This window comes from Rhinopithecus roxellana, chromosome 12 (assembly GCF_007565055.1).
Source record: "Rhinopithecus roxellana isolate Shanxi Qingling chromosome 12, ASM756505v1, whole genome shotgun sequence".
Classification (NCBI taxonomy): Eukaryota; Metazoa; Chordata; class Mammalia; order Primates; family Cercopithecidae; genus Rhinopithecus; species Rhinopithecus roxellana.
This window is the reverse complement of record NC_044560.1, coordinates 13,870,925-13,896,535: the sequence shown is the minus strand read 5'-3', so window position 1 is coordinate 13,896,535 and position 25,611 is coordinate 13,870,925. Positions and strand designations below refer to the sequence as shown.

General features: G+C 40.1%; 1 protein-coding gene across 1 annotated transcript in view; it reads right to left on the bottom strand.

The window, feature by feature from the left end:
* The window catches only part of CLIC4 (chloride intracellular channel 4), a 97,765-nt gene that overhangs the window by 12,553 nt on the left and 59,601 nt on the right, over nucleotides 1-25,611 (bottom strand). The window contains exons 4-5 of the mRNA XM_010355719.2: nucleotides 12,897-13,022; nucleotides 1,765-1,871 (exon numbers count right to left, since the gene is read on the bottom strand). Coding sequence (XP_010354021.1) covers nucleotides 1,765-1,871; nucleotides 12,897-13,022 — 233 coding nt within the window. The remainder of the gene's footprint in view (nucleotides 1-1,764; nucleotides 1,872-12,896; nucleotides 13,023-25,611) is intronic.

Here is a 25,611-nt window from a genome sequence, read left to right as displayed (position 1 = left end):
AGCCTTCTAGATTATGTACCATGTATTATATTATGTTGTTTGTTCTTATTGGTTACAGCATTCTGAGGACAGGAAGAGTAGGTGGCTACTTAAGATAGTAACAAATTGATAGGGAAAAAATAGAATACAAAGTTATACTTAAATGAGTCACTTTCTAACCTTTTTATTCCCCCCCCACCCCGCCCCATCCTCATCCCTCAAAGCAGAAGCAAACACATTTTATTCCTTTCTCCTCCCCACCAAGTGTCAGAAGAAATTTAACCAAACTCCAATTCCCAAAAAACCACACGGAAAAATACAAACATAACTAAGATTGTTCCAAGAAGTATGCAGCAGGAACATCTGGGTATAAAAGGGTAATTTTATGAAAAGAACAGTTAGCTTGCATGAAGGAAGGGCAGAACAGAAAAGACACTGTCTGTGGAAAGGAGGGGCTCCAACGTAACCACTTACTTAATGTATAAATTGCTTAGACAGAAACATTAGTAAGGGGGGAAAAAAAGCCAATTACTAAAGAAAATTGCTTCCAAACCATGGCAGCTACTGCAATACATTATTAATAGATACAAGCCAGACCTGAGCACTAACATTTTTCCCTTCACTGTAGAAAAACATTTCAGGCAGTATTATTCCAAAAATCAAGAGCAAAAAACATTGGAATTCAATACTATTATTATAAAGTGCTGCAATTTTAAAATTTAGTAATAAAAAAATAGCCTGAATAGCTTGGGAATTTGCCTGCTGAAATAACATAAGGAAATTAGGAAGTATTTCACTTTTTTATAAGATATTTATTCTTGTTTAACTAGCACTGATATTTTCCCCTTTGGTATTCTTGTTCCTTTGCTGACATAAACTTCTCAAAAGAACCCCACTCAAGCTAGGAAACTATCTGAAACTATGGTAAATATTTTTAGGAGCTAGCATTTTTGGTTATTGGGTTACTTTCAAATAAACACTAATGTGTGCTACACAGTTTTCCCCAGAAGAGAAGAACTATGCTTAACATCCCGAAGAGAAGAGAAAACGAAATTACTGAATGCTGTAGTTAAGACAAGGTTCATTGAATGGAACCTCTTGCAAAGAGACCTCCCTACACTATATATCCATTTGGTAAATAAGATAATAAAAATAGTGTCCTTTAATAAATAAAAGAAAATTATATCTGTACTACCTAAACAATTCTCACCATGAAAACATGACTTGAAAATGAAATTCCAGCTTGAAGATGCGGATAAATTTGGAAGGATAGTATGTCTAATGACCCTCTTAGAGCAACTCCAAAAATTGCTCTTTAAGGGTAATTAGCAAAAACAACAACAACAACAAAATCCTCAGACTGACTTTAGGCTGCAGGCACTCAACAATAAACATTTAGTTTTAATTTAAATTAAGCTCGACCAATCTATGCTAAACCACCACAACCACACAATCCACTGTTTCTGATGCACCATTAATTCTTTGCCTAGCTCCCCTCACAGTAACTTCTCAAAATAGTACGAGATCAACTTCATTCAAGAAGCATTTTATCACACACTTAACTATATACTGTGCTACTAGCTAGAAACATGGAAAAACTGCAACATAGGGACTTATTCCAGTTTATCATCCAATTTCTGACCAACCCTGAAAGACAGTTTTTATTACTTACGGGAATGGCTGGACTCTAAAGTATTCATTTATAATCACTGTCATAATAACAGCTTGTTGTTGTTTGGGGTTTTTTTTTTTTTTGCAGTGTTAATTCAATTTTTTGTTTTTTACCTTCATTAGCCTCTGGCCTTGAATTCTTGATAAATGCAGAGAATTTGGCAAAGATGTCCATTCCAGCAGTATTTGATTCTGGGTGTTTTGGTGAAAGCTTTAAGTACCTAAACAGAAAAAGTGATATGGATTATAGAGCCTTCAAATATGAATTAGCATAAGTTCTCTCAAACCACCGTGCTAGCAGTTACTAGACGTCTTTTAATAGTTATTACTATAAGAAATACCATCATTTGTTTTCTATGGTATTTTTAAAAAGTGTTTTTTCCTTAGGAGACAAAGCTCTGATGTTTTTGTTCACATATTAATATTCTTGGCAACCACAGGGCATGTGCACTCCACCTCCATCTGATAAATTAGAATGCTGGGGAAACAGTTGACTTGTTCAGAGATTTGTGCCAGGCCAACGGGAGTCTTGGAATGAGATTGCTAGAGCAGTGCTGTCCAAGAGAACTTTCTGTGATGATGGAAATATTCTCTATCTTCATTGTCCAATACAGTAGCCACTAGTGTCATGTACCTATTTGAATATGGATTTAATTAATCACAAATAAAATTAAAACTTCACTTCCTCAGTTGCACTAGTCACATTTCAAGTGCTCAGTAGTCACCAGATGGCACAGCTCACGCGCCTTCTCAAACAGCAGTGCCAACCAGATCCTTAGTATGCGCTGCACTAAACCAGCCAGAGAACCCCAAAGGCAGGAAAAGCGCCTAGGCTGGTCAAGCATCATGATCATCCATAGCAGGTTAAGCACAAAAACAGTAGGAGGCGGATCAACCGCTTAAAACCTACACCTGGGATTTCCCAAAACCTCCCTTATATTACACATTCCCTAGAATACTTATGAGGGTAGCACTGAACAACAAAAAACTAAGATGTCAGAAAGCACGCTGACAAGTGTTCTACTGTGTTGTCCCATTTTTCTACTTTTAGAACAGACATAATACACCAGCTTTCTAAAACACGCACACAAATACATTTTTCACATGTTTAGATTCAAAACACACATACTCTGTGTATATTTCTTCTTCAAACTGGAAAATATATGAAAAAGCTCAATTATTCATCTTCCCCTTAGCAGGACTCATGTCAGCCCCAGGAGTCAGGACTAGAAGAATTCAGATTCTTAGCCCCATATTAGGGAAGATTAATCAGCTTGAAGGTCCTGCAAAACGTCACTAGAAAATGGACTTGGGAGCAATAAGACTTTAGAAAAAACCTTACAGTGTACTAATTATTTCAATTCATTTATTTGGACAGATTGTCTTGCTAGCTTTCTTTAAAAACGAAGGGGATATAGTTTTCAAAATTTAGTTCAGTTGCAAGTTGTGTTTCAGCTCTTACATTCATGTATCTTCCGTTTACTATTTTGGATCCAGGAAGAGATGTATCTTCTAAGCATTGGGCAGAGTACTATATTGGCAAGGAAGATGTAAAATATCTATGAACACCTATATGCTCAAGATATCTTTCTTTGTAATAGGTCTACCTAGTCTCTAGATAGCTCTCATTTTTTAAGCTTAAAGATTTATCTTATAAACACAATTATTTACATAGTTTTTCTATAAAAAATTACAGTGAGTTTCACCTGAATTTAGATATCTATATCTATCTAGACATACATTAACCGCACATCCCCAACTACAGAACCCTTTACCCTCTCCATTTTCTTTGTTTCTGCCTGAGCAGAAACAGTTAATCACAGACCAACCATCCCTGGATTTCCTCTGACTATAAAAACAAACCTCCAGTTTAAATGTTTGTACTGCTTGTAATACAGGACCATCACTGACTCATTTCAAACAAAAAACAGTGCAGTGAACATAGTGCCTTTTCAATACATCTATGTCTTCCTGTAGCCAAGTTGCCCAAATTCTCCTTTTCCCCAACCACTATTTAGCTGTACCTATTTGCACTAATGAAGTAAGCCTCACAGTTCTCAAAATAATTTGCAGGAAAAGGCAGGCTTGAATTACAGATCATTTATATATTCATCATTCATATATACAGTGTAATTCTTACAACATGCCTTGTTGTCCCTCTGAGATGAATTACTAATTTTGTACGTGTGTGTGTGTGTGTGTGTGTGTGTGTGTGTGAGAGAGAGAGAGAGAGAGAGAGAGATAGATAGGGTCTCCCTCTGTCACCCAGGGTGGAGTGCAGTGGCAGGAGCAGCCTTAACCTCCTGGACTCAAGCAATCCTCCCACCTTGGCCTCCTGAGTAGCTGGGACTACAGGCATGTGCCACCACACTTGGCTAGCTTTTTGTATTTTTTGTAGAGATGCGGTTTCACCATGTTGCCCAGGCTAGTGTTGAACTCCTGGGCTCAAGTGATCCTCCTGCCTCAGCCCCCCAAAGTGCTGGGATTATAGGCCTGAGTCACTGCACCCAGCCTGTACTATTAATTTAATGCACAGAATAGTATAGCTATAAGAGAATGTTCACCTCAGATCTCTCATTTAACCTAAAAGGAAATTATGTTCCAGAAAGTTTACACACTTGGCCCCCAAATCACTCAGCTAATTAAAAGTATTGACAAACTAGGCCAGGCACGGTGACTCACGCCGGTAATCCCAGCACTTTGGGAGGCCAAGGCGGGTGGATCAATTGAGGTCAGGAGCTCAAGACCAGCCTGGCCAACATGGCGAAACCCTGTCTCTACTAAAAATACAAAAATTAGCCAGGCATGGTGGCGGGCACCTGTAATCCCAGCTTCTTGGGAGTCTGAGGCAGAAGAATTGCCTGAGACCAGGAAGCAGAGGTTGCAATGAGCAGAGATCGCGCCACTGCACTCAGCCCGGGCGACAAAGCAAGACTCCGTCTCAAAAAAAAAGTATTGACAAACTAAAACTGAAATCTCCTGTCCCCAGGTCTAGTGTTTTTGTTTGTTTGTTTGTTTCTATTATAGATACGATTTTCTCTAAAAGATAAATCAAATTCTAAACCAGTAGGTTCAAAATCAACTTTTTTCCATCTTCCCCAAACTTTACATTGTAATTTATGCATTATTATTAGCTTTAGCAAATAGCTTGATCAAGCAATGGTTTTCAATTATTGTGAGAACTCATTTTAACATCTGGAAAAAGGCAAGTAATAAAAGACTAAGTGTCAATGACAGAATAGACATGAGCACCCAGGGTATTTAGACTTTCACATTAGTCCTTAATTCTGCTTACATCACAGACTTTCAATAGTAGACTAGCTGGCTGGGCGCAGTGGCTCACGCCTGTAATCCCAGCATTTTGGGAGGCCGAGGTGGGCGGATCACAAGGTCAGGAGTTTGAGACCAGCCTGGCCAACAGAGTGAAACCCCGTCTCTACTAAAAGTACAAAAATTAGCCGGGCGTGGTGGCATATACCTGTAGTCCCAGTCACTCGGGAGGCTGAGGCAGAAGAATTGCTTGAACTCAGGAGGTAGAGGCTGCAGTGAGCCAAGATTGCCCCATTGCATACCCGCCCGGGTGACAGTGTGAGACTTTGTCTCAGAAAAAAAAAAAAAAAGGGTAGACTAGCTAAGAATGTTTCTATGCTTTTAGGAAAGATCTCAGGCATTTTCTCCTTTCTGGTATAAATGTAAAAATGAAGGCTGATTAGCCTTGTAAATTCCTTTTTTGTACGTCTCTCTCTCTCTCTTTTTTTTTTTTTTTGAGACAGAGTTTTGCTCATATTGCCCAAGCTAGAGTACAGTGGTGCAATCTCAGCTCACTGCAACCTCCTCCTTCCAGTTTCAAGCGATTCTCCTAAGCTTCCCAAGTCGCTGGGATTACAGGCACCCGCCACCACGTCCAGCTAATATTTTTTGTATTTTTAGTACAGACAGGGTTTCACCATGTTGGTCAGGCTGGTCTCAAACTGCTGACCTCATGATCCACCGTGCCCAGCCTGTATGTCTCATTTTTTAAAAAGGCTTAATAACATTTTATAGCATGCCCCTCCAAATTTATCTACCTTCCTCCTATTTTGTTCTTTTATCAGTAAGTTAGCTAAGTAGGCTGTTTCAGTTAAAAATCCAAGTTTCAAAGTTTTTTAGCAAGGTGGTTTATTCATTCAAGCAAGAACTAAAAAATATACACAAAAATACTTTCCCCGGGACAAGAAGAGAAAGTTCACTTTAAAACCTATAGTTACATACACCAGTAAAAGTTATTTAATTTGAGCTTTTCATTAGCCTCTCAATGTTAAGCAACTCTAGAGTAGACAATTGCCTATATTTATATTTGTCATGATTAAATCAGGAAGTGTTCACAAAAAACCACTCAGTTCTCAGTACATCACATGCCAAAAACATGTAATTAGAAATGCTAGATTCCAGTCTACCAGCTTGCACAATTCTTCTCCCTTTTCTCCTCATCCTATTTAGAAACAAAGTCTTACAAGCAGAGCCTGAAGAAGACTAGCAATAAAGACCTGCGACCTCCTTGTTCTGAAAGGAAAAGGCAGTGAGACAGAATGGTCCCTGGGTGCACCCTAGAACAATATAGCACAACAGAGGAAAGGAAAATAAATGCAGCTTGTGATCCCAGAAACCCTTCCTCCTCCCACTCATCCCCTAGAAACAACTCTGCATGATGAAAATTATGCTAATTAATTAGCATTTCACATTCTGGGTCCATAGAACCCACTAAAAAGAAGGCATTCCTACTTCAAACATGCTGTTTCAATGCATACAAATGAATAAAAATTCATCAGAAGAATTAAGATTCACCTCCTTTTTCAAAGAATTTACTGAATTAAGTAAGGGTGGGCACTGTGGCTCACACCTATAATCCCAGCACTTTGGGAGGCCAAGGTGGTCGGATCACTTGAAGTCAGGAGTTTCAAACCAGCCTGGCCAACATTGTGAAACTCCGTCTCTACTAAAAATACAAAAATTAGCCGGGCATGGTGGTGCACACCTGTAATCCCAGCTACTCGGAAGGATGAGGCATGAGAATCGCTTCAACCTGGGAGGCAGAGGTTGCAGTGAGCCAAGAAGGCACCACTGCACTCCAGCCTGGGCAACACAGCAAGGTTCTGTCTCCAAAAAAACAAAAAACAACAACAAAAAAAGAATTCATTAAATTAAGTTTAATAACTACCTTTGGTCCCACTTGCTCACAGTCAAGTAAACTATCTTTGATTTCTCTCCTACCTTTCCTCTAAACTTGAGCTAGCTTTCAATTTTGTACTCATTAAAGCACAATCCCAATTAAAGACTTAACATTTTCCCTCTTTCACAAAAGCCAAACCCAATAAAATGAGAAGCAGAAAGCAGAGAACAGATAAAACACAGATTTCTGAAGTTATATCGATGTGGCTTCAAAAGTATCCCTGCTCTGCTACCATTAACTGTGAAACCTTGGACAAATTATTTGGATTACATCTTCAGGTTCTTCACAAAGTCTTTGTGAGGATTAACAGAGATAATCCACAAAATAACCCACAAAGCACAATGTATGATGCATAATTAGCACTTGAGTGTTATTAATAACAGCAGAGGGATAAGCAGCATCAAAAACAATCCTTGGTCAGGCACGGTGGCTCATGCTCGTAATCCCAGCACTTTGGGAGGCTGAGGCAGGCAGATGGCTTGAGCCCAGGAGTTCAAGGCCACAGCTTGGGTAACATGGCTAGACCCTGTTCTCAGACACCAATTGAAAGTGATCTGACTCTCTACAAAAAAATACAAACATTAGCTGGGCTTGATGATGTGCACCTGTAGTCCCAGCTACTCAAGAGGCTGAGGGAGGAAGATTATGAGCCTGGGAGGTGGAGGCTACCGTAAGGTAAGATTACACCACTGCATTCCAGTCTGGGTTGACAGGACAAGGAGCGAGACCCTGTCTCTAAACAAAAACAAAACAAAACAAAACAAAAAAAAAGAAGTAGTAAAAATTTTTACCCCTACAGGGGATTCGGCACGTTGTGAACATTTATAACACAAAGATTCCCATGTATTTAAACTGAATGAAAAAGACCATCTCTGGTTACAGTGTTTCTATGAATATGCTCAAATATAATGAGGCTGGAATTTTTATATAAAAAAGCAATATGAAAATGTTTATTTTCAAGGTCCAATTTAAAGCTATAATGTCTTACAAGGCATTAAATGCTAAGAATCCAGAATATTCCATATTAACTCTACTATTTCTCTTAATGTCACTTTCCCTCAGAGGGAAATGAGAAGGAATAATGAAAATTCTTTTTTTTTTTTTTAAGACAGGGTCTTGCTGTATCGCACAGGCTGGAATGCAGTGGCATGATCTCAGCTCACTGCAACCTCTGCCTCCCAGGCCCAAGCAATCCTCCCACCTCAGGCTCCCCAGTACCTGGGACTACAGGTATGTGCCACCACACCCAGCTAATTTTTGTATTTTTTGTAGAGACTGGGTTTCATCATGTTGCCCAGGCTGGTCTTGAACTCCTGAGCTCAAGCCATCCACCCGCTGTGGTCTCCCAAAGTGCTGGGATTACAGGCATGAGCCACCACGCCCAGCCAAAAAGTCTTCATTGTTGTTGTTGTTGAAGGATATAAGAGAATATGAGGAAATGTCCATTTAACTAAAGTCATACATATGTTATCAGCACACTAATTTTAAAAACTTAAAAATACTTGGAAGAATTCATATAATAAGCACTTCAGACAATACTTTAAAACAAAAGTTCCCTTCATAGAGAATGAATAATAATTCAAACTGCTTGCTTCTCCATTTATAATTTAATGTTGATACAATGATCTACAGTGACACAAGAGGAAGATCATTTTCAATTAGTGTCTGAGAGCAAGTTGGCAAATATGGAACTTATCTCAGAGCTGACACTTTTAAGATTAAAAAGGGGCCAGGCATGACAGCTTACCTCTGTAATCCCAGCAATTTGGGAGACTGAGGCAGGAGGATTGATTGAGCCCATGAGTTTGAGACCAACCTGGGTAACACAGCAAGACCCCATCTCTACAAAAATTTTTAAAAACTTAGCTGGGCATGGTGGCACACACCTGTACTCCCAGCTCCTCAGGGGAATTGCTCAAGCCTAGGAGGTCAAGGCGGGGGGCAGTGAGCCATAATCGTACCACTGCACTCCAGCCTGGGCAACAGAGCAAGACCATGTCTCAAAAAAAAAAGAAAAAAAAAAAAAAAACCAGACCAAAAAGGGATCTAGAAGTGGGTCATAGTGGTGCATGCCTGTGGTCCCACCTATTTGGAAGGCTGAGGCAGGAGGATCATCCTACACAGGAGCCTAGGAGTTCAAGGCTGCAGTGAGCCAAGACAGCACTACTGCACTCCAGCCCCTGAGTGACAGTACAACACATTGTCTTTTTTTTCCTTTAAAAAAAAAAAAGTATGGCTGGGCGTGGTGGCTCATGCCTGTAATCCCAGCACTCTGGGAGGCCGAGGTGGGCAGGTCACAAGGTAAGGAGTTTAAAAGCAGCTTGGCCAATAAGGTGAAACCCCGTCTCTACTAAAACTACAAAAAAAAATTAGCCGGGCGTGGTGGCAGGTGCCTGTAATCCCAGCTACTCGAGAGACTGAGGCAGGAGAATCACCTGAACCCAGGAGGCGGAGGTTGCAGTGAGCCGAGATTGTGCCACTATACTCCAGCCTGGGCGACAGAGTGAGACTCCGTCTCAAAAAAAAAAAGTATGGCCAGGCACGGTGGCTCATGCCTGCAATCCCAGCACTCTGGGAGGCCGAGGCGGGTTAATCACCTGAGGTCAGGAGTTCAAGACCAGCCTGGCCAAATGGTGAAATCCCGTCTTTACTAAAATTACAAAAACTCAGCTGGGCGTGGTGGTGGACGCCTGTAATTCCAGCTACCTAGGAGGCTGAGGCAGGAGAATCTCTTGAACCTGAGAGACAGAGGTTGCAGTGAGCCAAGATTGCACTATTGCACTAAAGCCTGAGCAACAAGAGCGAAACCCTGTCTCAAAAAAAAAGTTATTTCCACTAAGTTGAACGCATGTTCATAATAGTACTCTATTAAGAGATATAAAGCTTCAATTTATATTCACAAATATCCTAGCTTTGATTTATTGGCATTCTAATTATATGCATGGCCTGGAGGAAAAAATCAAGATATGGTTTTCTTAATGTTGGTCTGGAGATACTTTACTAGGGATGAAAGGAAGGTTAGGACTTCTGGGAAAGTAGAAATAAATGATCAATGATCTACCTAGAACTGATCTTCTAGGTAGATCATTGATGAAGGTGGCTACACTAAACAGATTTTTAATGCAGACAAAACCTTCTATTGATAGAAGATGTCATCTATGATTTTCATAGCTACAGAGGAAAACTCAATGTCTGGTTTCAAATCTTCAAAGGACAGGCTGACTCTGTTAGAGTCTAATGCAGCTGCTGACATTAGGTGGAAACCCATGCTCATCTTCCATTCCAAAATCTGCAGAACCCTTAAGAATTATACTGAAGCTACTCTGCACATGCTCTATAAATGGAAAAAAAAAAAAAAAAAAAAAAAACCTGGATAATGGCGCATCCCTCTGTTCACAGTGTGGTTTACTAAATATTTTAAGCCCACTGTTGAGAGCCACTGCCCAGGAAAAAAAGATTCCTTTCTAAATATTACCACTCACTGACAATGCACTAGTCACCCCAGAACTCTGATAGCGATATACAAGGAGATCATAGTTGTTTTCATGCCTGCTAACACAGCATCTATTCTGCAGTCCATAAATTAAGGAGTAATTTTGACTTTCAAGTCTCATTATTTAATAAACACATTTCAAAAGGCCATAGAAAGTGATTCCTCTGATGGATCTGAGCAAAGCAAACTGACCTGGAAAGGATTTACCATTCTAGATGCAATTAAGAACATTCGGCCGGGCCTGGTGGCTCACACCTGTAATCCCAGCACTTTGAGAGGCCAAGATAGGCGGATCACCTGAGGCCAGGAGTTCAACACCAGCCTGGCCAAAATGGCAAAACCCCATCTCTACTAAAAATTACAAAGAAATTAGCTGGGTGTGGCGGCAGGCACCTGTAATCCCAGCTACTCGGGAGGCTGAGGCAGAAGAATCGCTTGAACCTGGGAGGCGGAGGTTGTGGTGAGCCAAGATCGCACCACTGCACTCCAGCCTGGGCGATAAGAACAAAAACTCCGTCCAAAAAAAAACGAATAGTCATGATTCATGGGAGGAGGTCAAAATAGCAACATTAACAGGAGTTTGGAGGAAGTGGATTCTAACCCTCATGGATGACATTCACAGGTTCAAGATGTCAGTGGAGGGAGGAACTACATATGTGTTGAAAATAGCAAGAGAACTAGAATCAGAAGTGGAGGCTGAAAATGTAATCGAATTGTTCTACCTTTATAATAAAATTTGAAAGGATGAGGAGTTGCTTCTTATGAATGAGCAAAGAAAATGGTCTCTTGAGATAGAATCTATGCCTAGTGAAGATGCTAAGAACATTGATGAAATGACAACAAGGAATTTAGAATATTACATCAACTTAGTTGTTCAAACAGCAGGAGGGTTTCAGAAGATGGATTCTAATTTTGAAAAAGGTTCTACTGTGGGTAAAACACTATCAAACAGGGGCGCATGTTCTCAGGACCTCTTGAGATTAGCCTCAGGCAAAGAATATTTATTTAAAAATTTTTAAATGCTATCAAACAGTACTGCATACTATACAGAAATCTTTCATGAAAGGAAGAGTCCATCAACGTAGAAAAATTCATTGTTGTCTACTTTAAGAAATTGCCACAGCCACCCCAACCAGCAACCACCATTCTGATCAGTCAGTGGCCAGCAACATCAAGGCAAGACCCTCACTGGCAAAAAGAGTGACTTGCTGAAGGCTCAGATAACCATTAGCATTTGTCAACAATGATTTTTTTTTTTTTTTTGAAACGGAGTTTTGCTTTTATCACCCAGGCTGGAATTCAGTGGCACAATCTCGGCTCACTACAACCTCCACCTCGCGAGTTCAAGCGATTCTCCTGCCTCAGCCTCCTGAGTAGCTGGGATTATAGGCATGTGCTACCATGCCCGGCTAATTTTGTATTTTTAGTAGAGATGGGGTTTCTCCATGTTGGTCAGGCTGGTCTCGAACCCCCAACATCAGGTGATTCACCTGCCTCGGCCTCCCAAAGTGCTGAGATTACACGCATGAGCCACCGCACCCAGCCTAGCAAAGAAGTATTTTTAAATTAAGGTATATGCAATATTTTCAGACATAATGCTATTATTGCACACTTAAAACACTACAGTATACTACTATAAATATAATTTTTACATGCACTGGGAAACCAAAAATTTCATGTGACCCATTTTATTCCAATATTCATTTTATCACAGTGGTCTGGAACGTAACCTGCAATGGTCTGGAACCATACCCTTCAGGGTATGCCTACAATTATTTTAGAACCCTCTGTCTCAATAATCCCATTCCTGGAAAATATATCTGGACATGGAGGGCAAGAGTCAAGTTAACCAGTAAGAAAGGTTTGGGTCAGTAGAAACAAAACATGTCAATTTTCAGGATAATGAAACTGGAAACGCCTAAAAGAAACAAATAATGCTTTGAATCTATGCCAAGATTATAGTATGATGCAAAGCTGCATATTTGCAATTTAGGTAACTATCATTACAGTACATCCAGGACCTAGAGATCTGGAACACCTCAAAAAAATAAGTAAATAAAAACTCTGAATCCTAGGGACACGGTCTGAAAAGCCGAAAATTTCCTTGGATTATAGCTTTAGAAAGCTAATTTTAAAATGAACTGAAATCAAATCTCATAGCAGTCTGTGCCACACTCCTGCTAAGATGATTCTTACTAGGTTCAGTTGAAATGTGTCTTTCCCCACTCCTTCTCCTGTTTCAACTTCTCTCTCAGTTTGAGACCTATTGCCCACAAATAACCAGTCTTTCCTGACCTATCACACACATCCCAAATCTGTTTTGACCATGTACTCTACAGCTTAGACAAATCACCACCTTTCTTAGTATGGCTTATTGGCCTAGCTGGAAGCCAATTCTTATATCTGTGTAACATTAATTATAAGAAACATAGAAGAGAGTCCTAGTCATTCCAAATTAATGCTGTGAGAAAGATCTCTACAGACAAATAACCCAAGCTTCAAAGAAGTGACAATATTTTCATACATATTTTCTTTGATACTCACTTGGGAGGGCATAAGACTTCTTCAAGAAATTCCTCAATCTTATTTACATCCGTTTTGACTTCACTGTTGAAAGTTATAAATGGTGGGTGGGTCCCGGGAGCCAAGTTCTGCAGGTCTGCAGGCTTCCTGTTGGGCAAAATATTGGTCAAAATCAGATCATTTTTTACTCTAAAACACCAGTAATACTTTAAATTCTCAAAGTTGGCCAGGCATGGTGGCTTGCATCTGTAATTGTAGCACTACGGGAGGCTGAGGTGTGAGATTGCTTGAGCCCAGAAGTTTGAGACCCAGCCTGGGCAACACGGTGAGATCCTGTCTCTACAAAATATAAAAAATTAGCCAGGCATGGTAGTGCATGCCTACAGTCCCAGCTACCAGGGAGGCTGAGGTGGGAGGATCACTTGAGCCTGGGAAGTTGAAGCTGGAGTGAGCCATGATTGCACCACTGCACTACAGCCTGGGTGACAGAGAGACCCTATCTCAAAAAGAAAATAAATAAATTGGCCGGGCGCGGTGGCTCAAGCCTGTAATCCCAGCACTTTGGGAGGCCGAGACGGGCGGATCACGAGGTCAGGAGATCGAGACCATCCTGGCTAACATGGTGAAACCCCGTCTCTACCAAAAAATACAAAAATCTAGCCGGGCGAGGTGGCGGGCGCCTGTAGTCCCAGCTACTCAGGAGGCTGAGGCAGGAGAATGGCGGGAACCTAGGAGGCGGAGCTTGCAGTGAGCTGAGATCCGGCCACTGCACTCCAGCCCCAGTGACAGAGCGAGACTCCGTCTCAAAAAAAAAAAAAGAAAAAAGAAAAAAGAAAATAAATGAATTGTCCAGGCGTGCTGGCTCATGTCTGTAATCCCAGCCCTTTGGGAGGTAGAGGCAGGTGGAACACCTGAGGTCCGAAGTTTGAGACCAGCCTGGCCAGCATGGTGAAACCCTCATATCTACTACAAATACAAAAAATTAGCCAGGCATGGTGGCGTGCGCCTGTAGTCCCAGCTACTCGGGAGGCTGAGGCAGAAGAAGAACTTGAACTCAGGAGGCAGAGATTGCAGTGAGCTGAGAATGTGTCACTGCACTCCAGCCTAGGTGACAGAGCGAAACCCTGTCTGAAAAGAGGAGGGGAGAGGAGGAGAGGAAAAGAGATCAAAGTGGTTCTAAATTTTAAAGTATATAAAACTGAATAAGAAATGATATTTTTCACCCAGGCATGGTGGCTCATGCCTGTAATCCCAGCACTTTGGGAGGCCAAGGCAGGAGGATCACGATGTCAGAAGTTTGAGACCAGTCTGACCAATATGGTGAAACCCCGTCTCTACTAAAAATACAAAAATTAACCGGGTGTGGTGGCATGCGCCTGTAATCCCAGTTACTCAGGAGGCTGAGGCAGGAGAATCACTTGAACCCCGGAGGCAGAGGTTGCAGTGAGCAGAAATCTTGCCACAGCACTCCAGCCTGGGTGACAGAGCGAGACTCCATCTAAAAAAAAAAAAGAAATGGTATTTTTCGACCGGGTGCGGTGGCTCACACCTGTAATCCCAGCACTTTGGGAGGCCGAGGGAGGCAGATCACGAGGTCAAGAAATCGAGACTATCATGGCCAACAAGGTGAAACTCCGTCTCTGCTAAAAATATAAAAATTAGCTGGGTACGGTGCCGTGTGCCTGTAGTTCCAGCTACTCGGGAGGCTGAGGCAGAAGAATCACTTGAACCTGGGAGGCGGAGATTGCAATGAGCCAAGATCGCGCCACTGCACTCCAACCTGGTGACAGAGCAAGACTCTGTCTCGAAAGAAAGAAAAGGAAAGGGGAAGGGAAGGGGAAGGGAAAGTACTTTTCCACTAGGTATAATAGCTGTAATAGTATTCTAATAAGAAGCAAAGCTCCACAAAATATATAATTTATGGTAAGAAAATTATTTGATTTTTTTAACCAAAATACAAAATCCATCATTCTCATTCCAAATTAATTAAGGCACTCATTAGAGACAGGGACAGAATGAGGAGGAAAAAAAGATTTTGGAGAGTGAGTCTCTGGTTTCAACTCTGGCCCCAACTAATTGTGTAAAGATGGGTAACTCATGACTTCCTTGGGCCCTTTTTTCTTTTTCCTTTTGGCAAAATAAAGGAGAAAAGCAGCTGATTCCTGCAGTCATCTTCACCTTTGTAAGATTCCAAATTCTGGCGCTATTTCTTTCCCATTATTCATTGAAGTCCAGGCTTAACAAGGAAAAGGATCACCAGATTAGACTGTCTAATATCAAAATTACTTCAATATATAAAAGATGGCATAATGAAAGGTAAAAAGCAACAAAGAATGGACAAAGTATTATAGTGAGTGAGAAAAGCTTAAAATCTACATTACCTAAGGATTTTGTCCAAATTCATTTCAAAGGTCATCAAAAACATCAAATAGGTATGGGTCAAAAGAAATTGATAAGAGACAGATAAAACAAGTGAACACATAGAAAAATGTAAAATAGCACAACTATAAAGGGAATTTAAAAGTAAACAATAAGATACCTTCCTCCTGTTTATTAGGAAAAATTGAAAATACCACAACACACTGATAAAGATGGTGAAACTGTTATGCTGACAACTACTAACAGCAAGAAATGTTTGTACTATCTTATTAAAAAAGCAAAATGGCTCACCCAAACCCACCAATGAATCTTAGGATCAAAAAATGAGATGACCAGATATGGTGTGTTTCCTAATGACAAAATATGAAGTATATAATATAGCATCATGAAGTATTCTTACCAAAAAAGTTGACTCAATCTAATCAAGCCTCTGGGGCAGGCTGGGAGCAGTGGCTCATACCTGTAACCTTAGCACTTTGAGAGGCAAAGACAGGAGGATTGCTTGAGTCCAGGAGTTCGAGCAAGACCAGCCTGGACAACATAGTGAGACCCTATCTCTATGAAAAAATTTTTTTAATTAGCTGTGTGTGGTGGCATGTGCCTGTAGCTGAGGCTGAGCCCAGGCAGTCGAGGCTGCAGTGAATGGTGATCACATCACTGCATTTCAGTCTGGGCAACAGAATGAGACCCTGTCTCAAAACAACAACAATAATAACAATAACAACAACAACAAACGAAAGAAAGCAGCCTCTGGGGCAGCTGTTTCTGAAATTGTAAGCCAGGAGATCCTTTCATCAGGTGATCCATGATGTCAGAACTCTTCTTATAACACTAAGGCATCATTTGTCTTCTTCACTCTCATTCTCCTCTCATGCACATATAAGTAAAGTTTTCCAAATTTACTTGGCTACTTGGTATAAGATATCACAAGGTAATGAATGCAGAAGCAGACACAAGAAATCTCTTCTAAGATGTGCAAAAATGTAAAAGAATGCCACTCTTCTCACTATTTTTTGTTTTGGGAAATACAGCTGTTTTACATTAAAAATGTTTTATAATAAGTAGTAGGTTCATTATTGTTGTATATTTAAATGAATTAGTAAATAAATATTATTAAAATTTCTCAGGGTTTTTTTTTTTTTTTGAGACCAGTCACCAAAGCAGGAGTGCAGTGGCACAATCATGGCTCACTGCAGCCTTGACTTCCTGGGCTCAAGCGATTCTCTTACCTCAGCCTCCCAAGTAGCTGGGACCAGAGGCACACATCACCAAGCCCAGCTAATTTTTTAAAATTTTTTGTAGTGATAAGGATCTCACCATATTGCCCAGGCTAATTTCTCGGCTTTAATTTCTAATATAGTAAAATCAGTATATATAACCCACATAACTGAAAGCTGTTTGAGGCCTTCAATAATTTAAGAGTACAAAGGGGTCTTGAGATTATTTACAGGAAATGCAGGGAGGCGGAGAAAGAGAGGACAAAGTTAAATGATACCACACGGAAGCAATTGCTAAATTCTGGATTTGGGACAATCTACCTTTCAGCTGAATGGCATTTTTACCAGACACAGGTGGGGGACTGTTACAGATTAAGAAAAACTTAAGAGATATCACAATCAAACATAAAAAGCAGAAATTGCTTGGATATTGACTTGAACAAACCAACCAAAAATAAAAAGATGTTTTAGAGATAACCAGGGAAATCCCAAATTGTATACTAGGAACTTCAGGAGATAAAAGCATTGTGGTTAGGGAAGAAAATGTCCACATTGTTTGAAGACATACACTGAAGTAAGTAGGGGTGAAATGACATGATGTCTAGCACTTACTTTAAAACATTTCAGCAAAGAAAATAAGAAAAAAGGGACAAAGCAAATGTGGCAAGATCTTGATAACTGAATTGGGTTTACGGAGAAGTCTGTTCTATTCTTATGCATGTCTGAAAACTTTCATAATTAAAAAAGCAAACTTATAAAAATGTGTACTTCAAGAAAAGTAATACAACAGCACATTGTTTTAAAGAATGTTTCTCCCTCCTATTATAGCCCAGAGTTGTTTATCTGGTTATTAAGTTAGCCTGCCTGCCTTCCTTCTTCCTTCCTTCCTGACCATAAGTGCACAGAATTTGAATAAAATAAAGAATATTGGCTGGACATGGTGGCTCATCCCTGTAATCCCAGCACTTTGCAAGGTCGAGGCGGGTGGATCACCTGAGATCAGAGTTCAAGACCAACCTGGGCAACATGAAACCCCGTCTCTACTAAAAATATAAAAATTAGCTGGACATAGTGGGGCATGCCTGTAGTCCCAGCTACTTGGGAGGCTAAGGCAGGAGAATTGCTGGAAGGCGGAGGTTACAGTGAGCTGAGATCGCACCACTGCACTCCAGCCTGGGAGACAGAGCAAGACTCTGTCTCAAAAAAAAAAAAAAAAAGGAAAAGAAAAGAATATATTTAAATATATCATGAAAGTGAAATACTTCATCATCAGAAATTTCAAGATACAGTGGAATCAAAAACCTATAACCAGTTTATAATCTATCAATTTCCCTTGGTCTTATTCATTTATTCATATTCTCTCTCTGGCTCCATCTTTCAATTTAGGTTAGAAAACCTCAGGTTTCTATGACTACATTCCAACCAAAGATACAAAGATTTATTTAATTATCTCATTAATTCAAAAACTTTTAACTCAAAGTCCAAGTTCTAGAGTCTATCTTGCTTCCTAAACAAAGAAAAATAAGACATATTTTCTATCAACTTCTATAAGAACCTAACCTCCAAAAGAAGACTTTTAAAAGTCAAAATCTGATTTGATTTTCAACTCTGATCCCTTCACTGAACATTCTTTAGTCTGACAAGGTAAAGTTTTTCACAAAATGAAACAAGTTAGCCTTCCTTATTCATGGGTTCAGCATCTATGGAATCAATCAACTGAGGATCAAAAATATTTTTTAAAAGGCCAGGCGCGGTGGCTCACGTCTGTAATCCAAACACTTTGGGAGGCTGAGGCATGCAGATCACTTGAGGTTGGGAATTTGAGACCAGCCTGGCCAACATGGTGAAACCCTGTCTCTACTAAAAATTAAAAAAAATTAACCAGTCGTGGTGGTGGGCACCTGTAGTCCCAGCTACTTGGGAGGCTAAGGCAGGAGAATCGCTTGAACCCGGGAGGCAGAGGTTGCAGTGAACCAAGATCACGCCACTGCACTACAGTCTGGGGTGACAGAGTAAGACTCCATCTCAAAAAAAAAAAAAAAAAAAAGAATATTTTATAGAGAGGTAGGCAGGCAGACAGATCGATAGCCAGATCTCCTGTCTCTACAAAAAATACAAAAATTAGCCAGGCGTGATGGCACATGCTACTTGGGAGGCTGAAGTGAGAGGATTGCTTGAGCCCAGGAGATCGAGGTTGAGATGAGCCATGATCACACACTGTACTCCAGCCTGGGTGACAGAATGAGACTCTGTCTCAAAAAAAAGGGCGGCGGGGCAGGGGGAGGCCGGTGGTTGCAGTTGTACTGAACATGTACAGACTTTTTCTTGTCATTATTCCCTAAACACAGTGTAATGACAACTTACATAGCATTTACCCTGTATTAGGTATTATAACCTAGAGATGATTTAAAGTATATGGGAGGCTATTTGTAGGTTAATATGCAAATACTATTCCATTTTACATAAGAAACTTGAGCATCTATGGATTTCAGTATCCACCAGGGGTCCTTGATCCAATCCCCCATGGATACCAAGAGATGACTGTAGACCAGGCACAGTGGCTCATGCCTGTAATCTCAACATTTTGGGAGGCCAAGGTGGGCAGATCATCCGAGGTCAGGAGTTCAAGACCAGCCTCGCCAACATGGTGAAACCCCATCTCTACTAAAAATACAAAATTAGCCGGGCATGGTGGCGCATGCCTGTAATCCCAGCTACTTGGGAGGCTAAGGCAGGAGAATCGCTTAAACCCGGGAAGCAGAGGTTGCAGTGAGCTGAGATCGCGCCATTGCATTCCAGCCTGGGCAATAAAAAAGAGCGAGACTCCATCTCAAAAAAAAAAAAGACTGTTTTTTAATCTTGTCATATATAAATTGTGATTACCTGGAAAACGACTTTCTCACTCCAAAGTCATAAAACATATCCAATGAACAGTCAATTCAATGCGTAAGTGTAAGTTAATAATATAAGTCTGTTTTTCACAAGTAGTTTTTTTAAGAACAGGGTAGATTAGATAAAGGGGGAAAAGGTCTTGTTAGATATGAGTTCTAAATTTCTTTTCAAAGAATCAATATGTCAGTATGTTCAATGCTTCCCCTTCTACTTTCAAACTTAACTTCCTAGTAAAGCAACCATTTTCGATTATCTGCTCCACCCTGACTCATTCCGATTACCTGCTCCGTCACAACCACGTTTCCGGCCAAACCACTCACCCGGTCACTCTCTTTAAATTAGCCAATCAGAATTAGTTTAGCCTGTGCGGTCTAACCCTAGCCAATAGGGGAAACGACACAGCAGCAGGGGCCACGTGCATCAGGGATAAGAACCCCTTCCCCTCCCTCGTCCAAGTGTGCGCTCACCATTGCTCCATCTGTAAGAGTGCACCCTTCCATATAAGTAACTTGCCTTGCTAAGAATTAAAAAGAAAATTTTATATTCGAGTGCTATTTCTTTTGCAGCACTGACTCAATGCTTTAAAAAAAAAAACAAAAACCCAAAGAGGGTAGAGGTCGGGTAGGGTATGTGGGATAAAATAAATAACACCTATTACTTCTATAATTAATTATGAAAGTTTTTAAGCTCTCTAAACAAAAAGATTCTTAATTTTTTTAAATTTTTATTCAACTTTTTTCAGAGATAGGGGTCTCCCTCGCTTGCTATGTTGCCCAGGCTGTCCTCAAACTCCTGGGCTCAAGTGATCCTCAGCTGCGAGTAGCTGGGACTAGGGAGCACGCCACTGTACCCGGCTCCCAAATAAAAATATTTATTGGGAGAGGGAGAAGGTTAGCATATCAGAGAAAGAAGAACCAAGGCTGAATAAAAAGGACTGGCTTGAAGTCCCAAATAGAAAAGCTCTGCCACTTACCAGCTTCATGACTAAGTAAATTACAACCTCTTTGGGTCTAGATTTCCTCTTTTATAAGATCTGCTTTGTCTATAAAGATTAAATCAAATAAGGCCCGTGAAAGTGAACTAAAAGTATGCAAATGAAAGTCATTACCACTTTTAGTATCACATTAACAAAGCATTATGCAGGAAATAAGATTGGCAGTTTTAATTTTAACAGAGCTGATGGTTCATAAATGGTTACCTAGCATTATTGATTGGTAATAAACAAAGTCTGATTAATTTAGAGTTGTATATGCAACCAAGGAAAGTTTAAAAGGGCATATGATTACCAATTTTCCATTGATATTTGTGATTAGTGAATAGTCTATCTTGTTTCAGTTGAAAGGCTATATATACATATATATACACGTGTATTTTTTTTTTTAATAAATAAAGCAATAAAACTATTTTCTAGGATTCACTGTTGAGGTGGCAGACAACCATGGCAGGTCCTGATTCCAAGTGAAGAATTTGAGAAGAAACTTTAGTGCCTCCAAACGTGTTAGTAGACTTCAAATAAATGGACAAGTTCTAAATAGTAATCTGATTCACTCACAAGCTATATATCAACCAAACAGAATCTAAGATTCTTCAACCTGCAGTTCTCACCTGGCACTCTCAGGCCTCGGGTGTTCTGTTTGACCCACAAAGGCTCATTTTACAGATGTTTCACAGAAACGTAACACTGTAAGAATTGCAGTTTGAGATAAATGAAACTGAGCCGATAGGTAATGGCTAAAAATTTCAAGACATCTTTGATTTACTTCCAAAAAGGCCTTCAGTAAATATTCAACACTTGATTAAAACTCATTCAAATATTTCCCTTTCGTGACATCAAGAGCAAAGTGCACAGAACTCATGCCTTGCAACAGGGTGCAAATATTCTCGTGTTTTGGGGTTTATTATTTTTACCCACACTTGTCATGGTAGTCTTTCAGATGAAATAAATTATTCTGTTGTTTTCCATTTTCTTTCTAGATGAAGAAAAGGAAATAAAAACAAAACCGAAAGGAAAAGAAAGGAATGAAAAGGAGGAATCCTATAGGAGCTAATGTTTTCAGAGACTTGAGTGGCTTAATTTCTATTAAAATATAATTCAGTACACTTGCAACAGCTGGAGGAAGCTGGGCTGGTGACTTAGTTCCAGCTGCTCGGTATGAAACGAGTGCAGCATAGCTATAGGACACTAGAGCTGGCTCTTGAAGATGACCTATCTGTAACAAGTCGACTTGCCCAATGAAGAAAAAAGTACTAGGTATGTAGGCCTTATCTTTTAAATTGAGTTCCTTTTTTCTCCAGAAAGAGAATAACAAAAAAAAATTGAGTTCCTTTTTGAAGGTACAGATTTTCAAGGCATAAAATTAATTCACACATACCAAAGAGACTACTGGACACTATATAAACATACAACAACAACAAAAAACCTCACAAAAGTTAACACCATCGAATCAGAATTATTTGTTTCAGAACGCTTTACTACTATTAATTATTCTTTATACTACATTTGCTATATTCTGGTTTGACTGAGAGTCAAGTCACTAACTGAACGAATTAATCATGGACTCAACAAAACAATCACACCAAGACTCTTTGTCACTAAGAATTTGTCTTGCCGGGCGCGGTGGCTCAAGCCTGTAATCCCAGCACTTTGGGAGGCCGAGACGGGCGGATCACGAGGTCAGGAGATCGAGACCATCCTGGCTAACATGGTGAAACCCCGTCTCTACTAAAAATACAAAAAACTAGCCGGTCGAGGTGGTGGGCGCCTGTAGTCCCAGCTACTCGGGAGGCTGAGGCAGGAGAATGGCGGGAACCCGGGAGGCGGAGCTTGCAGTGAGCTGAGAACCAGCCACTGCACTCCAGCCTGGGCGACAGAGCGAGACTCCGTCTCAAAAAAAAAAAAAAAAAAAAAAAAAAAAAAAAAAGAATTTGTCTTTGCCCCAGTTCAACCAGTTAAAGAATTTTACTGATTTGGATTATTGTTAGTTTGTCTACTTTTAACGTCAATATGTGGAGGAATACTTCAAAAAAAAATAGCACCCATGAAAAGATTTCAAATATAGATTCCATAATTCCTTTGTTTTTGTTTTTGAGATGGAGTCTCACTCTGTTGCCCAGGCTAGAGTGCAGTGGCGTGATTTCAGTTCACTGCAGCCTCTGCCTCCCGGATTCAAGCGATTCTCCTGCGTCAGCCTCCCGAGCAGCTGGGACTACAGGCACTCACCACCATGCCCAGCTGATTTTCGTATTTTTAGTAGAGACAAGATTTCACCACATTGGCCATGCTGGTCTTGAACTCCTGACCTCAAGTGATCGCCTGCCCTGGCCTCTCAAAGTGCTGGGATTACAAGAGGGAGCCACTTTGCCCAGCCCAAATATAGATTCTATAATTTTTAACATTTTAATAACAGTTTAGAAGTAAAGTGTATACTGATAACAGGCTTAAAAAAAATTCACTAATAACTCTATTCAGCTCTTAGCAGCCTCAACAGGATGTATCTTCTTTGAAATCGTCTTGAAAAAGAACATAAAGACATAGCAACAAAGTACTCCCTCTCTGTGTGTCTATGTCTCCCTCGTCTCTCAATCACACACACACACATATCCCCACCCACCCACCCACACACACCCCCTCAACCCACACACATTCACACACACACACCCCTACTCACACACACCCCACCACCCACACACTCCCACCACTCACCTACTCACACACACACACACACCCCACCCACACACATTCACACACACACACACACACACACACACACACACACACACTGGGTACACATGTGATTCTGAATGTAGTCATAAAGCACAATTATCTTGAATTGGACTGTTCTAACAAGTGCTTCACGCAGCTCAAGTCAACTTTACAAAGGGGAAAAATGGAGTCTGACTTTCCTGTCTGGCCAGCAGCAGGAAATAGATGATCTCTCTGAAAGACAGGCCTGTTTCATTCCATTTAGTCTCTTGGCATGTGTCATTCATGCTGCTGCTACTGAAGAGCATGGAAACTGAACTGATTTCTCAAGTTACTGAAGACTGTTTTCAGAAAGGTGGAACCACAGAGACATGATCATGAAAATAAAACTATCTGAAGAGTCTATTTGGGAATCAGATTTTCTTCTGAGTTTCTAACTGCCTTTTAAGATATGCAGAACTATCAGTTTCATAGTTCCATTGTAACATTTTATACTATTACAAAAGTGAAGTTTTTTTCCCTTCTTTTTTCCTGAATTTAAACATAAGGTGACCGACTCCAAAGAAGACGAGGCAGTTTGCCCAAGGTCCCAGTGAAATCAGTGATAGAGCTCTCTCGTATGCAGCCAGGTCTCACTCCTGAAATTTTCTATACTATGCCATGGTTGTTTCCCAACTGATGACATGCCAGAACATCCTGAACTCTGCCCTCAATTTTAATATTTTCACTTATATTCTCTGAAGCTTTTGTTCAAATCGTTTATGTAAATCGAAATTCTTTGTGAAGCCTGGGCACTTTTTTTATCTAAACGTTCTTTAAATTGCAATATGAACAGAAAATTAGGTTTGGAAATGACTCCCACCAAAGCATTAAAGCTGCTCTGACAGGCAAGTAATGGGAGATTGTTCAAAGCCTCACAAGGGACACATGAATACTACCAGCACAGCCATTAATGCCAACTGAGATTCAAAGAGAACATGTCATACAGTGCCAGAACTAGAAATGGGCTTGTTCTTATGGATGAAATGTCACGTAACAATCATTTTTTTCAAATCATAGAGTAAGCTGCTTAGTAACTCTCAGAGGAGTTCTATTGTTCTCCACTGGTTTGTTCTGGAGTCAGTACTTCTCACCAAGATATTAGGCAATTACCAGGAAAAGCAGGAAAATAAGCCCTATAGGCACTTTCTCCCCCACAAATTTCTAAAAAGAGTCACATTTAATGTTTTAAGATAAAGAATATATTATGAAAAGTACTACAAGGATGTTTTATTCCTCTGTGATAGCTTTCATATATACTGGTGGGTTTTTGTTTTTGTTTTTGTTTTGAACCAACGTTCACTTTCTTAAGGTATCTTCTCTTTAAACTCTTGTTTACGACTATAAGTGTGTAAACCCATAGAAAAGATCTGGACGAGGCCAGGCACAATGGCTAAAATCGGTAATCCCAGCACTTTGGGAGGCCAAGGTCAGAGAACTGCTTGAGCCCAGGAGTTCAAGACCGGCCTGGGTAACACAGGGTGACTCTGTCTCTTAAAAATAAAAAATTAGCCAGCTGTGGTAGTAAATGCCTGTAGTCCTAGCTACTTGGGAGGCTGAGGCTGGAGGATTACTCGAGCCCAGGAGCTCAAGGCCACAAAGTAAGCCGTGATCGTGCCATTGCACTCCAGCCTCAGTGACAGAGGCAGACTCTGTCTCAAAAAAAAAAAAAGAAAGAAAAAGAAAAAAGGAAAAGATTTGAGAGAATAAAGACTAAACCTAAAATAAATTATCTCTCTGAAGGGGAAGTTGATGACTAGGGGGTAGGGATGGTAAAGACTCATTATCATGTACTACTTGTATAGTTTTAGTTGCCCTAAGAGGCATTTTTTAGATTTACTGGAGACCTATGATTAGGTCTAAATTGCTAAAGAAGACCAAAAAATATATGCTTCAATTTCAAGTGCTCTCTACTGTTGATTTTACATAAAGTCCTAGGTAATAAACATATATCTTCTTTGATATTTTCTAATTATGAGGCCCTGAATGCCTACCTCCCATGCGCCACTTTTTATATATAAACACTTAACACATACACTTAAACATATACACTTACACATATTTCCACATATACACATAAACATATATATACAAATCTGCAAATATCAATCAACCTATAGGAATAATGCCTTTAAAAAGTCTGCAAATGAAAAGTAACAGACAACTCTGAAATAGCTATAATGGGTTTACTTCCTTTTCTGACCCAGATTCCCATCATTTATGGCGCTATTACTGGTATGTATCACAATTAAAGCACTGTATTAAACTATTCAATGAAGGCTTTTTCAAAGCATGGCAGTCAACTCACTTGCTCCAAGCCAAAAATGGAATAGGCGAAATTCATGTATTTTAGGACACAGTAAGGGTGTGTGCCTCGTGGCCCAGTCTGTTTTTAGGAGTTATATTGGGAAACTTCCTTTGTGTATACATGTATAAAAAACAGTAATAGAAGGGTAACTACATGACTTATTTCATTCTTAAAACATCTCTGTCCAACATGAATAAG